At 41.4% G+C, this 15,906-nt stretch overlaps 1 protein-coding gene across 4 annotated transcripts in view; it reads right to left on the bottom strand.

The window, feature by feature from the left end:
- acot7 (acyl-CoA thioesterase 7) overlaps positions 1 to 15,906 on the bottom strand; it is a 51,315-nt gene that overhangs the window by 15,037 nt on the left and 20,372 nt on the right. For all 4 annotated transcript variants that reach the window (XM_035158021.2, XM_035158022.2, XM_035158018.2 and 1 more), the window contains one exon: positions 3,500 to 3,616. In XM_035158021.2, the coding sequence (XP_035013912.1) occupies positions 3,500 to 3,616 (117 nt within the window). The remainder of the gene's footprint in view (positions 1 to 3,499; positions 3,617 to 15,906) is intronic.

The following is a 15,906-nucleotide window of genomic DNA, read 5'->3' on the forward strand; positions in this document are numbered from 1 at the left end:
TTCTTTCTCCCACACTTTCTTCTCTCTCCCTCAAATCTCTTTTCATCGGACTTTCACCCTTTGAAGTTTTCTACCTTTCTTCTCACTCTTTGTACCTGTGGGCATTTTACTGTAATGAATAAGGGAGAAGAGTTCTGACTGAGCACTGTGGCACATCAATGGCCGGCACCTCACTGACATATTCTCAGCTCAGAATCATGCACATTGCTGTTCAAACACAGTTTCTTTACCTTTCACAAAGTTTGCATCACTTCACTGTGTCGGAGAAGAACACGAAAGAGTCTAATAAACAAGTGATTTACAAGCTGTAAAGGTGAGGGCAGCGTGGCATGTTTCAGACTCAACTTAACGCCTCCGCTTGTCAAGTTTTACAGCATTTACAGAGAGCAAATGTTTTGAAACGTTCCCGCGAAATGTGCTGCAGACAAGACGATTGTCAACTGCAAACACAAAAGACATTAACTGCCTTCAGCCGCTTAATGATAATTGCCATTTTGGTCCTCACCAAATGATTTGCATGGCACGCTGTATACGTACATGTTTGTGTAACAGGTCTCCTGACAGCTTTCAGCGTTGACAAAACTGATTCTCTAAACAGAAAATGACAAATGACATGTGAGGAGGAATTGAATGGGAGGACAAATTAGGGAATAAAAGAGTAAAACTATATAGAATTACAAATACAAATTCTTAAAAGAGTATTGGTGGGGCAGTGGTTAGCACTGTCGCCTCACAGCACAATAGTTTTTTGGTGTGAATGTTTGGAGTTTGCATGTTCTTCCCGTGTCTGCATAGGTTTTCTTAGTCTTCCTCCCTCAGTCTAAAGACATGGAGATTTGGTTTAGTTAAGTTAAGAGTTTAGCTTTAATTAGAGATGATAAAAGTGTGAATGTGAGTGTGAACGGTTTGTCTCTACAGTATATGTCAACCCTGTGATATGATGGCAACCAGTCCAGGGTGTACCCCGCCTCTCACCCAATGTCAGCTGGGATTGGCTCCAGCCAACCTGCGACTGGAGCAGCGGTTCTGAACTCTTCACCTTATCTCAAAGGCAGAGCCATAACCACCCGATGGAGATAACTCATTTTAACAACTTGTATTAGTGACCTTGTTCTTTTGGTCACTACCCAAAGATCCTGAGCATATAGGTGAGGGTTGGAAAGTAGATCGACCGGTAAATCAAAAGCTGGCTCAGCTTCTTGTTCACTGCAAAGGTCAGTTTTCCATCAATTTTCAGGGATTAATTTCTCTAATATTTCTACTATAAGAACTAGACAATCATGTGCAGGATTCTTCGGCCATGTTGTGATCTGATCATTTTAATTTTTAAAGTAAAACTTTCCTGTCCATCAACCTGCCTTGTTTAGAAAGAGAACACACCACAGCAGTTCTACAGACCTTATATTGGCCTCCAGTGTCTTACGGGACAGAATTCTAAATGTTACTGCCTGTATATAAATCATTAAATAGCTTAGCACCAGTACATACTGCTGTCCTGCCTGCACCAGACCATAACACCTCTTGGAACCTCTGGAAATAACTTGCTTGTTTTTCTAAGACTGAGAGGAAAAGAGTCTGCCGAGGCTTCATTTAGTGACTGTGAGCCACATCTACAACAAATGACCTAAGATCTATGGTGTGACTCAACGACCAAGAGTAGACTTAAAAACCTACTATTGTCTGCTGCCTTCTAATGGTTTGTTTATCGCCTATTTATTTAATTATTCATCTACCTGCAATAAGAATACTCTCTGTGGAAAGCAACCGCTGATAGTTTGGATCCTTTTACCAGTTTGACTTCAACCTCTGTTGGATCTGTGGAGGAAACATCTCAAATGATGTATATTATCTGCACTTAGCGAGCGAGAGAAAGTATCCAGAGGAAATAAACACAACAAAGTGACTGAATACATGCAGAGTAGCTGCAGTAGCTGTTTTCATCTGGCTTTGTGTTTTAATCCTTGATCATTGTTTTCCTATGAACACCTCTTTTAGTTTTTTTGTCTGAACTCCTTCACCAAATTGGAAAATCTACTAGTGACACGACACCTATGTCAAAGTGGAAGCCAGATAAAATCCTGTCACCACTTTCTAAACTCAGAGGAAAGGAGGAGGCAACAGCTGGAGCGATAGGGAGCGTCTGAGAGATGTGGACATAGATCTAAACTGAAGTCTTTCATTTTCAGTTTTCTGGTACTGAAACTCTCAAGCCATTTTCTGACATGAACGGGTGGGTTTGGACTTTCACACATGAACAATTACATTACAACACAGAAAATCTCAGAGGCAGGTAGTAACGTGTAATTTAATAAAAGGAGAAACTCTGTGACTTGGACATTTGCGTTCTCACATAAAGCCCCTCTGGAGAATGTCATGAGATTATCCTGAATTCAGTGCACGTCTGAACGCAGGGACAGAGAGGTGTGTTTTAAATGTTTTAAAAGTCAGACAATCCCACACCGCTCGCTCCATACGTACTCAGACCTACTTTGGAAAAACCCTTTCTGACTGGGTGACCTGTTAAGCTTGAACAAAGTCAGCAGTATTTGAAATTGCATGTGCATGCAGTGCAGTCGGAGCTGAGCTGACAGCCAGTACAAAAAAAGGTCTTGCCACTTCATAATTCAACAATGGAGAGAGATGAAGCTAGTCCCCTGTTAACATCATATCCTGAGATAATCATAACATCTGGATGTCTGGATCACATCATGTCCAGCACTTGAACAGATAGCACAAACACTGATGTAATGTAACTGTAACACACCGCTGTTCTCCGCCACTTTGAAGAAACTGCTTTCAGTCATTTTTAGCATATTTAGGTTCCATAAAAGGACCAAAGAAGACTTTGTAGTAACAGTGTTTTCTGTCTATAGGTGTGCAGCTGTTCTGTTTGTTCCTTGTTTGGGCAACAACCAAACTGTGCTGCAAATAAAAACCTTTATCTCAGTGCTTCACTTTAAGGATAGAAAAATAATAGTTTTCCCTTCCATTACAGGAGTAAGGTAAAGTGCCTAAAACAAATGAATGACAAAATATATTGAGAAATATACTGAGACACCATATTGGCCCTAGTATGACATTTAACGTTTGGCATTTATAACACATCATAACTTTTGTTTACTGAAACGTTCACTCTCTCAAAGCGAAGTAACACCTCAGCGATAAAGCTTGGTAATGGAAAATACCCCAATCATAACAAAGTTGTGTCTTTCCAGATGTAGCAACAGAACTACAGAACACAACTGGTCTCAATTAGAAACAGTGTGACCGGTGTTAAGGCTGAATTTATGGACTGCTGGGTTTTTCCACATTATCCTCTAATTGTGGTTTTACAGAGTACACTTCACTTGTGTGTAAAAAAGCAGCTTCATGGAAAATGGACAGAGCTTCCTTTATCAACACTACTCGTAATGCAGAGGGTTGTATTCTTCAAAACTGTGGACAATCTTTATGTATCAGTGGCCCAAAGCTCTGAATAGATTATCTGTGTCGTCCTCACCTTTCTTGATCTTGCGGTGGAAGTTGATGGCGTCCACAGAGGCGGTGACGATGTTGGTGTTGCAGTGCCGAGCAGCCACGATGCCGGCGACCTCATCCATCAGCTTCATGGTCACGCCTGTGCCAGACACAAGCAAAGTTTGACTTTAGTAAGAGGCACGGCAAATACAAGAAGGGGGATTAAATTGTCTTCTTACTGTGCCTCCTTTGTTTTGATTTGATCTTTTATTTTTAACTGAGACTCGATCGATCTTTATGGTTTATTTGAGACACTGTTTCACAAAGATGAGATTCTATTGGGTTTCTTCATCCAATATCCACCTGAAGCTAAACGTTGAATGGGTCTCATTGATATTTCCTCAACATTAGCTTCTCATTCAGTATTATGAGTCCCCTGTGTATAAATTCGCGAATGGAGCAGTGGCAAGTTTCACCTCCCATTCGCTTCCAATCTGTGTGATGGAGGGGGGGAATAAAACATTTTCTTCCTGTGACGTGGTAAATCTGCAGCGGGGCTTAACTTTGACCCCCAATATTCAGTTTGCATTCGTGTACAGTATGTGTGACCGTGCCCTAATATGAAGTATGTTGATAGTTATTGTTTTTTTTGCAGCTGATGAACATCAAATAAATGTTGCCTAATATATTTCACATTCCTGGTAATATAAATGTTTAACTAAATGGGGAAATGCTAAGCCCCAATCTACCTTTAGCTCTCCAGGATATTTCCAAAATAAAGCGATCTGTCATTAACTTAAAGTAAGTATAATGACCAGTCACATCCCACATCACATCACGTATCTTTGGGAGGCACTGATAAATAAACTAATTTGTTGTTTCACTGTCTTCTATGCTCAAAACATACAGTTAGCACACAGTGTTAGCTGCTTAGTTATTACTTGTGACAAGTATTTTTAGACTAATTTGATGAAATAGTGAGGTATTATGTGTTTTAGAACACCGTGAGCTACAAATGGAGAACAGAGAAGTGGATTATGGTGCAGTAGATGGGGATCTTTGAGCATCAGACAAATTGTAGCTTAGAACTGGTGCATCATGGCCTTGATCTGTGGGACATACTGTTAATTGAAATGTTCTGTATCTTTTAAAGGCTTTATTTGTGACCCTGTGCTCTAGATCTCACGGTTGTTTGAGAGTTTATACTCCCCATGAAAACTCACATGGGTAAAATGAATCTAGTTCTCTGCGTGAGAAACAACCCAATATTCCATGGCCACCTTTCAAGCTGACATGTAAACTATTTGATGCTAAAACTATACAGATGTTGGGTCAAGTATCACTGTTAAGATCTGAGGACGTATCCATCAAACAATCCGTCATCAAAACGTTTACACAGAGCACTGAATGCTTGCAGATGATTTGAAGCACGAGAAAACACTTTGAGCAGGAAATCAAAGTCCGACGATCACAATAAAGCAGACCTCACAGTGTGGGCACAGGAATTCGCAAATCAACACCTGTGTTTATCAGACTGCACCACACATACACACACACACACACACACACACACACATAAACACACGCACGCACCACCCTCGGCAGCTTGTATCATGTGTGAAGGAAAACAGTTGTTTGTGGGTTTCTCGCAGAAAGTGGGACATCTTGTATGGAGTGGGAGGGTTGTAGATGAGAGAAGCGAGGAAGAGGGTGGCATCTGTTCCTCATCTCGGAGAACGTGTGAGTGCATGTGTAATGTGCGCGTCTTTGGGAACGTATGCTCATTTAAAGATGTTCAGGCCCTTGCTAGACGTTCCAGTTGCCCCAGTCGTTCCCTCTGAGCTGCTTTTTTTGTGTCTCTCGTGCTACAGAAAATCAATAAGTCTGCACGCCGATAGTTAGTTTGGCCCAAAACGGCTCCCACCACCATTTCTATTTATGTCGGCCAAAAGTGTGGGAGTACAAACAGACTGTGCCGCTTGCACCCAAATGCAACGCTCCTTGTAAAAGAAGAAGGACTGAGCTGATTAAAACTGAAACATGCTTTTACTTTGACATCCTGTTATCCTCTTAAATGGATGCGACATCACTCTCATTTTATTTTTTTGCTAATTGTGTTGATATGCACAAAAGTAGCTGGAAACGTGGACTGCTTTTTCTGGCACACTTACAATTCTAACTGGATATTTCAAATACAGGAAAAGTCTGGATGCAGGAGAAATTGGATCAAGCTGTGACTCTGAAGTGTGTGGTTAAAAGGATAGACAGTGTGACAGATTGTTTGATCCATCATCTTCAACTCTGATCGATAATATTTACAGTCCACAGTCTCTGCTGTGAACTAAGGGTGACTGGGCATTTTCTGTTAGAAGCGAGCTCACTATCCTCTTTTAAATACATTTTAAAGACACATTTTGTCAAGTGAGCTTCCTCAGGGCTTGGAATCTGAATACTGAATTGTATACGTCACTTCTTAAAACATACATTTATATAAAGCTCTCAAGCTCTCCTGGCTCTTAACTTGTTGATTATTTTACTCATTTTATTTTTGTTATTGAATTTTAATATAGCACCTTTGCACTTAATATAATCATACCCAAATCCATTTAAAGTTATTTCTGTCGTTTATCATTAGTTTGTCATTTTTATTTTCATTTTGTGATTCGAAAAGTGATATATATAAAAAAGATTATTCTTATTATCATTGTTATAATTATTATAGTTATTATGAACACACTCTGACTGAGGCTGATGCTGTGCCTTAAGTGTGAGTGGCCCCGAGGACAAGCAGAAATCTCTCATCCTTAAGCCAGTTCCAAAGCATTTTTCAAAACCAATCTTTACATTTTTTTTCTTCCCATCTCAGCTATGTACTGAAAATTGATGGGATCTCAACTCTAAGATTGGAATTTCCTCCCTGAGTACAAAGCACAGCAGGCTGCCTCTATTCCAGGCTGGGAGTGAGTGGTTGTGTCTGAGCCTGTAACACTTGATGGATCATGACCTGACGAGATGATGAAATTGAACGCTGTATTACAATAAACTGAATCTAAACGTTTCCTTTCAAATCTAAGACACGTTGCCATGCCTGAGTTTTATCACAGTGGTCTCCATCTTTCCTCACTTCTGATATTTAAAACTTGTCTATGACTATGTAATGGGGGCTAATGGGACCATAGCAAAGTTATTATAACTATAATCAATATTCTCACATTAATAATGGATCACTTGACTGTATGAGAAGAGATTAACTCAGAGACTCATCCCCCAGCTCTGCAGTTCCCCAGTTCTGAAGCAGATTATTTTGGTTTTCCACTAATTAAACAAACTGCTTTTGTCTTTCCCCAATCTCATCACTTTTGTTTTTAATTGCAGCAAACAAGCATTAAAAAACACTGTACACTACCTGTTCAGCACCACATGACAGAAATACAAAGTTCTGTAACAAAGTAGTGAACATAGTGGAGCATTTAGCAGCTGATGACGCAGATATTTCCCTCAGGAGTTGGTGGAGACCAAATTAAAGAGACATGATTCCAAATGAATAATATTGTTGTTCTGAATTGGCTGTATGTGTGAATAAGCAACGAGTTTTCCATGTCGACTTAGGGTGGCAGTGTTGTGTTGAGAAAAAGGTTACGTCGAGAATATGAACACCTACATGAATATATATATATATATCTTATCCATTCCTTTATTAAAGCCAGAAAGTACATGTTGACTGAGGCATGAACTCAAACTGAAGTAGTTCTCTGTCGCTGCTACTGCACTGTCTCCCTCTTATGAGACTTACATGGTCCACTTACTTCCCTGAAACCTTGAAGCTGTACAGACTTTGAAAGTTTCTTCGGCCCAAAACTGAGGGAGGCTCCACTCGAAAGCAACAAACCATGAACATCAGATGAAGTCACTGCTTTTTAATCCCCTTCAGGAAGGTTTGCTGCAATATGCATTCAATCAATATCCTACAGATAACCTTTCATTTATGTGTATGTTTCATTCAAAGCTTCTGGGAGCTAAAAACACAATTTGCTTGGTGCATAATGGTGCATCAGTGGCATATACTGGTGATTATGCTGCTAGCTTTGAAAATAAGATAATCTACTGAACCTAATAGGTCCCTAACTGTGGTATTATTTGTTATAAAGGAATACTATTACACTATAATAGTCAAGAAGTATTCAAAAAGAGAATTAAACTACAATAAACAATATCTTGCTGTTGCCTTTATATGTGTTTTTTGTTTTGGTCTCACATAGCAGTGGAATAAACCAGCAGCTCTGGTCGCACAAATCAGCTGATAAACTCTGATGATATTAATCCTTGAAACAAAGTGACACGGCATTGCTGAGGTTTCGTGTCGTTTGATCTTCAATTTACGAATATTAACTGGCGAGAATGAGATTGTGGTGTAATGGTATGAGGGCTCTTATCAGAATAAAACTATCTTTGGAAGGTCATGCGTGGTAAATAAAGGAATCACATGGGACAGAAAAAAGCCTCCTCTCAGCATGCTGTGGTATGAAATGAATGCTAATGGGCAAGTGACTAGACTGGACCAGTTAAGAACATCACTCGATCGCATGACCCCTGTGACTCTGGAAAATGAATTTTAATAGAAATAGAATGAGGACTTTCTATTTTTGGTTTGGATTGAACATTTCTGAGGGATTGTGAGACTGAGTGGAGCGGTGACAGTTGGCTGCCATGGTCTTGTTCAACAGCTCCCCAGATGACTCGAGAAAGAAGGCGGCGGGTGTTGGGGGAATAATTACACCAGTTTGCCACATTGGAGAGACTTGCCACGTCCGAAGAGTGGCTACGAGTATTAAAAACCTACAAGTTTGGATGTTTGAAAATTACTGTCATTCGGCTTGACAGCACAGCACACACTTGTCATCAGCAGCAGCATTGACGATGTAAATGCACATATTTAATTTGGACGGAAATATCAACCCTTCATTGAGCGGTTCAGGGGAAACGAAGGACAAATGTGGATGTGGTGCATTGTGGTCTGATTTGATTGGTGTACAGACCTTCCTGTGGCTCAAGTCCAAGATCACAGCAAGAAAATTTCAGTTGTAAATGAAGTGCACACCTTTCTACAGTTTTACAGTTTTTTTTGCTGTCGTAACTTAAAATGTTTAAATCTATATATTTCTTATTATCTATAATACATTAACAAACTATTAAAAGAGGATTATCACCATGTGTCTGTGATTCTTTGAGTTTTTTAGCCTCTCACGAGCCGTTTTCAGACATGAAGTCTGGAGAATGGCCGCCCTTTCTGCAGAGTTTTCCTTTCACACTTGAACAACACAGCAGGAGATTCTCTGCTCAGAACCGTTCACAACGACACAAATCTCGGCAGCATTCAGCTGAGGGGCGGAGCAGCAGGCAGAGGCAGGACTTAACGTATTAATTCTGCTGTGGAGATCATGTGTTTTGACATCTTTGTCGACGTCTTCCACATCTTTTTGTTTTGATTTATTTTGTTTTTCATTCTGGTGTGTGCCACGCGTTAGAAACGCCATCATCATCACACTCACTAGCTCGCAGTGAATCTCTGAGGATCTTCTGCAGTGTTCTCAGAAGATGAGCTTATTCTGACATTCTCTGAAGTTTTTACTCGGGGGGCGGCCGCAAAGTCCAGAGAAAGTCTGTCGCCTGTGACTAGGACATTTGCGTTCTTGCATACAGCCCCTCCAGAGAATGTCAGGAGATTATCCGGAGTTCAGTGCATGTCTGAAAGCAGCTTCAGCATAATATTTTCATGTGGCTCTTGTTAACCCCGTTTCATGCAGCAGGCAGCCGAGAATTTATCCGTTGCTGTAACTGAATTGACCAGACAAAGAGGGGAGGGCTGAACTGCCCTTGAGTAAAGCAAAGCTGCTTGTCTTTATTAGTGACAAACCATCAGTGGAACTGTTAATGCAACTCAACCCTCTCCTTGTACAGTGGATGTAAAAGGTTGAAGCGACGCTCAATGTGAGACTGGAAATGAGGACAAGCGAGGCCAAGACAGCCTTGGGCCTGGCGTTACACATTCACAGGGTGACATGGCACACTATGACTCTCCCTTACCCGTAGGGTGGGAACACGAAAGGCAGAGCGTGGGGATGGGGTGCGGTGGGGGTGGGGGTGAGGGGTGGTTTGGAGATGGTGTGTGTGAAGGGGGAAAGACAGCTCAGTCCAAATGGGGAAAAAAGGGCAATTAGTAACCAAGTCCCTAGTGCAGCCCAGTTTGCCACGGGGCAGAATACCTCTGTGATTAGATTCCATGTGACGATTTACCAAAAATCTGCCTGCACAGTGCCGTCCATTGGCAGCAGGCATGAGAACAAAGGGGAGAGTCTTCCGGGCAGCTCGTGTCACTCGTCAGCTCTGTCACCCAACTTCAAGCCTGTTTAATTAGAAACGGCTCAGACACGGCACACTAAGCAAAGCACCCAGTGATGTAAGGGTGAAGAGAGTGTGACACCAAGAGATCGACAGCGAAGAATCTGTGACCTCTGCCTCTCTCACATATCCTCGTATCGCATCCGAAACCTTCTTCCTCCATCTTAATCTCTATTCCTTCCCTCGCCTCCCTGTTCTTGCCCTCAGCCTATACTTCTATTCCCCGCTGACAATCCCCCTCTCTCTTCTTGTCATTCTCATCCCCTCCCCAATATGTGCTTTAATCATGGACAGTATCAAACGGCTCAAACTGCCTCCTAATGAGCTGTTACTATAGAAACAGCTCCTGTTAACATTACTGCCACGCAGCAACCCACTGACATCCTCTTATAAAGTCCCATAAGCTGCATATTTTCTTTATATTATAACCATTCCAGCTGTGGCACGCTTTACTAAACGCCAGGAAGCATCAACAGATTCATGTGCGGCTTTGAGTCCTGCAAAACGGAGGTGAGTGCAGCGATGATTACTGTTACACTGTAAGCTCCATGCACACCGCAGGCCTGGGAAAATCAATGAGATACGATTCCTGTGATGGAAATTCTGTCAGATAAAGGGCTTTCAGATTAAACAGACCTCTGGCTGTGATGGTAAACGTCCTCGGCTTCTGCAGATGTGTTCTCTAAGTGTACAACTTGGCCTTCAGTTCTTTTGTGTGCTGTTTTGAACCTGGTAATGGTCATTTCTCCTCTTTGGTCGATATCAGCATGTAGCATGGGTGTATTTTCACTGGGGATGAGAATATGTTTCCATTGCATTTTTATTCAGATTTAGGCCGCTCAGTATCTTTACACAGTTTGATTTACTCACCACGCTGTCGCTACAATTTGTGGACTTGCCCTTGAGCCACAATGATCTAGAGGAGAAAAGCTTGATAAAAATAATCCTCATCTTTGGAAACTTCAGTTATGACCATACTGTACAAAGCACATCTTAATGGACAAAACATCTTCATCAATTTGTCAACATATGCCTGGCAAATAGAAAACACGCTGAAAATACTCACAACACAACCAAATAGCACACAAACGAATACTCACAACAAAACCAAATACTCACAACTCTAATAATACTCACAACACAACCAAATACACACAACACTATTAAGTACTCACAACCAAATACTCACAACAGTACCAAAGAATCACAACCAAATACTCGCAACGCTACCAAGTAGCATACTCACAACTAAATACTAACAACAAACAAAATACTCACAACAATATCGAGTACTCACAACCAAATACTCACAACACTACCACAACACAACCAAATACAACATATTCAAATACTCATAACACTACAAAAAAACTGCAACACAACCAGATACAACACGTTCAAATACTCACAACACAACCAAGTACTCACAAGTGTACCACAATATGTTGTGAGTATTTGGTCGTGTTATGTGTTTGCATGTGTTTTCTTTTCTTTTTTGTCCAGAACGACTACTACACTCTGACTGGTGGTGGAGGTTGTTGCAGATGCATGTGACCTGAGGGGAGGAGCTGCAAATACTATTCAGGAATGCAAAAATGACTGCCACCTTCCTCTGCTCCTTTCAGAAGAGAATAAAAGGTAAAGAGTGACTTGACACCAGGCTGAAAAGCAGTGTTTTCCTGTCTTCTTTGGCTGAGCATCACTGATCAAGGTTGTTGTGGTCTGAAGTGTGTGCTTTTGTAAAAAGTATATGACCATTTCCTTTCCCTCTTCTTCTATACACACAGAGAAAAACACAGGCCATAATTGTATGTATTGTTGTGTTTCTTGTGTTGAATCAATTTGATGCAGGGTAATAGTTGATGCCTTTTCTATTCCATATTGATTTAATGTCGGCATTTAGCACAAGTAAAGAAACTCTCCTTTCATTTAATGGCTGATTTGAACAAGCTGAGGCTGTTCTGTTGTGTTTTTGGTTCAGCTCAGTGAAGGTCCTTTTACTCAGTAATAACCACGTTCAAGTTTCCTCACTGATTTCACACTTGTACCAGCCCCGAATTATAGACTTTTCATCTCAGCAGCCACAGAAAACTACGACTATACAACTTTTGTTTGATATATATTTATTTGTAATATACTAGTGCAGTGCTCGTTCTAAACCTGCCTGTTTGGAATGGGCTTGGCCTATGGTGATGCTGGTAGCAGCCTTTTTTCTGAAACACTTTTTTCTGAAAAGTGACCTGCAGTAATTGAGCCGGGGCAAATAAAGACCCACTGCTGGCCAGAGCTCTGAAGCCACCACTGCTGCACAAACAGCTGTTCATATGTTTGTTCAAAGTTCAGTGCAGCTCAACTCAGTACGCAGAACCTGGAAATGGCGAATCAGTTGTCGTTGCCGTTGTCATTAAAACGCTGTTGTGATCGACAACGTCACTTTAGTTGATGGGCCCCAGCCACCACTGCTAATGAGTCCCTTATGATGTTTAATTTGTCTCAAAATTTGTGAGCGTGAAGTACACAGGCAAGAGAGCATTTATAACCTCTCCCCCATCACTCTTCTGTAGCAATATTAAACTTTGTGGATCATATATAGCACTGCTGGGGTAAGAAGGTCAGAGATGGGCTGGGACTTTAATGTTCAAAGTGACCAATCAAAGGAGGCGAGCATCAGCCACTATCCCTCACCGCCAAAGTCTGAAAATTCAACTTGACAACCAAACGGCAAGGGCGGTGTTTAGCAGTTGCGAGCGCATAGCGAAGGGCTAATCTGCGCTTGTCTCAGCCAGCGCCCGCGGACCGACAGTTGTGTACGTGGAGCAGAAATGTTTGTTCGCTAGTATGGTTCTGCGCTCGCACATAAGAGGTTTTAACAACCGCAAAGTTTGAGAATAAATAAACTGCATAGTCCCAGCCATTCCTGCTACAGAGTGCTGGTCCCCTGTTTATTCAAAGTTGAACGTATCACGTGTCCATATCCATATCTAATATCGATACTGCACTTCCTTGGGCCCTTATCAATACACATGCCAAGTGTGAAGCCAATAAAATCAAGATATGAGTTCCATAAACTGGCAGGGAAACAGAGATTTCTTTAGTTTTATCGAACAGATGAAAACCTTTAAAGAAAACTTTAGGGTTAATGAGGTGCTCCATGTATTTCAGTCTACCAGGGAAGGAATCAGTGTCTTATTTATAACAGGTGCTTGTTTTCACCTGGATTTCCCGATCTCAAAAGACTGTCCTCCTGAGTCTAGGCCCCAACCTGATTCAGTATTTGATTTCTGTATAAATGTTGGTTTGGAAAAGGCTGACAAAGTAGAGGGAGCAATCCACACACACATACACACGCACACACACACATACACACACACATAAACTCCTCATAAAGGTCGATCACACAAGCTCCAGTGGACATATCCCTGTCTCCATGAATTCCTGTGTCTCAGGCAGTGACATGTTTATATACTCACTGAGCATAGATCAGAGCAGAGGACAGATAATATATAGAGCCACAGTGATGGATGTGTTCCTGTGCTCGAGCAAGCTGGCTCTGCTCTGTCACACACACACACACACACACACACACACACACACACACACACACACACACACACACACACACACACACACACACACACACACACACACACACACGCACTTTTTTGTGCACAGATAAAAAAAACAACTTGCTAAAATAATAATAATTCATCCTCAAATTTAGAGGAATAACCGACAAATCCCAACCTGTAACAACGGTTCTGTTGCTTTAGTCTTTTCGTCACTCCGTTTGATTTAATCGGGACTGTGGTTCTGTCCACCTGTGGCAATCAACTGCTGTTTCTATGGAAACAGGTGGTACGCTTCGTTCAGAACATGAAGGAGGGAGGAGAGCGAGCAAGGAGAGAAGAGGAAGAGAGAGCATGAGATAATGAGGAGAGGTGGACAGACTTTAAAGAAGCTGCAACAAAGAAAAGGAGAGAGAGAGAAAAGAAAGAACATTGAGTTGAAGGGACTCGTGGTGGGCTCTAGTCAAAGTTTCTGATACTTTGATCTTTTCTAACAGGCATGCTGGAGACTTTCATTACACGCTCAGGCGTCGGCCGTTTGAGTGGCAGCTGTACAGTCGCAGGCCTCGACTGACAACATCTGGTGCTGTAAACGTTCTGGGTAATAATGAGTAAGGGTTTTGACAAAATGCACAGGTTATTCTCCTTTCCTTAGTGCTAAGCAGCACATTCATGTTTCATTGAATAATAAGATAATAGATAGATAGATAATTCTTGACTCCACAAATGTGATCCACCTCATTGACTGTCTATCCTCCCACTATCCAGAGATGAAGCCAAAAAATCCCAGACATGAACGCAGCTATATTGTTAATATAGAGCCAGAGTCTTCACAGAAGCAGCTGACAGGTGGAGCTGATCTAGCGAGGTCCTGCCGACAAAAGTTGCTCGACAAATCGTGAGTCAGTCTCAGCTGTCAATCATGATGTTTCACAGTTTTTATAGCATCAAATAACTCGTTACTAAACTTCCCAGAAAAATGAGCACCTGAATATACATCAGTGTGGTATGAAGTACCTAAAATGACAGGAACCATCTTTGAGAAATAATTTTTGATGTGTACTTTGACTTTTTAGTTTGGTCCAGGTCCCATCCGCTAACATGGAGAAGGCAGGGTTAATGACCTATACTGCAGCCAGCCACCAGGTGGCACGAGACACTTTGGCTTCACTTTTGGGAGCGGCCATGTCTTCAATCCTTATTTACAATCTATGGTCCAACTACAGTTCAAATCACAAATATAAACTCTTTGAAAAATTACATATGAGAATCAGTAGAAGGCAGTTCCAATGAAAAGATTTCATAAATATCTGATTGAAAAAAATATCAATACTATGTTTTATTTTAATGAACAGCATGTGTCTGTCATTTAATTTCAATAATTTGAACCATCATCGCTAAATGAGAGACTGAGACACCCACACAGGTCAGAATGGGATCCCGTGTGACTGTCAAATCAATCCTGACCAAATTGATGGTATTAAAATGTCAAAAACGTAATTGCATTAGCATTAGCGACATAATTGTCAAATGGTGTCTAGATGTGGCTCTGCTAACACCATCTGCTGTCAGTCAGGATTCCCTGAGTGAAAAAAAGGTGCAAATTCACCAACTGTGTGTTTGCTAAATGTTTATGTGTGTATGTGTGTGTGTCTTTGTGTCCTCAGATGTTCATGTTCGTGTGCACAAGCTTTGTGTCTCCTTAACGCTCTAAGTAGGCTGCTTCTCTACATCTCAAAGGGGAAACAAGTGCGTAAATAACCTGTCATTGTCATGGAGAAGTAAGTTTGCTTTTGTCCAAAAAGATAATAGCAAGAGGACAGAGGACGGGGTGAGAGAGAGGAAGAGAGGAAGAGAGAAAGAGAAAGAGAAAGAGAAAGAGAAAGAGAAAGAGAAAGAGAAAGAGAGAGAGAGAGCCCTGGGTGCCTGACCTGACTCGGTTATGTAAACAAAATAAGTGTAGCGAAAGCAGCAGCAGCGAACAACAGGGAACATTGCCTAATGAGCGATGGCATATATAGAGAGAGCAGTAGAGTGTGTGTGTGTGTGTGTGTGTGTGTGTGTGTGTGTGTGTGTGTGTGTGTGTGTGTGTGTGTGTGTGTGTGTGTGTGTGTGTGTGTGTGTGTGTGTGTGTGTGTGTGTGTGTGTGTGTGTGTGTGTGTGTGTGTGTTTGTTTTCGCAGTGACCCGCATGCTTGTTTCACATTTGATTTTTAATTGGACATATTTTTCAGCGAGCTCTCCAAATTAAAAAAGCAACCATGACACATGTGACGCTTATATGTTCCGCCCAGCTCCCTCCTCCTCCACCCCCCCCCGTCCTGTCTTCTGTTCGGTGCTGATAAAAATGTAGGATTTGTTACAGATGTAGCCAGAAAGGTTTCCTCTGAGGATTTGCATTATTTATGTCGCATGAGACATCAGACAATCGTGATTCTTGTTTACGGGTGGCTAAACCATCAAATCTTTTTTTTTATTAATTGTTT

Source organism: Hippoglossus stenolepis, chromosome 6, assembly GCF_022539355.2.
Source record: "Hippoglossus stenolepis isolate QCI-W04-F060 chromosome 6, HSTE1.2, whole genome shotgun sequence".
NCBI lineage: Eukaryota > Metazoa > Chordata > Actinopteri > Pleuronectiformes > Pleuronectidae > Hippoglossus > Hippoglossus stenolepis.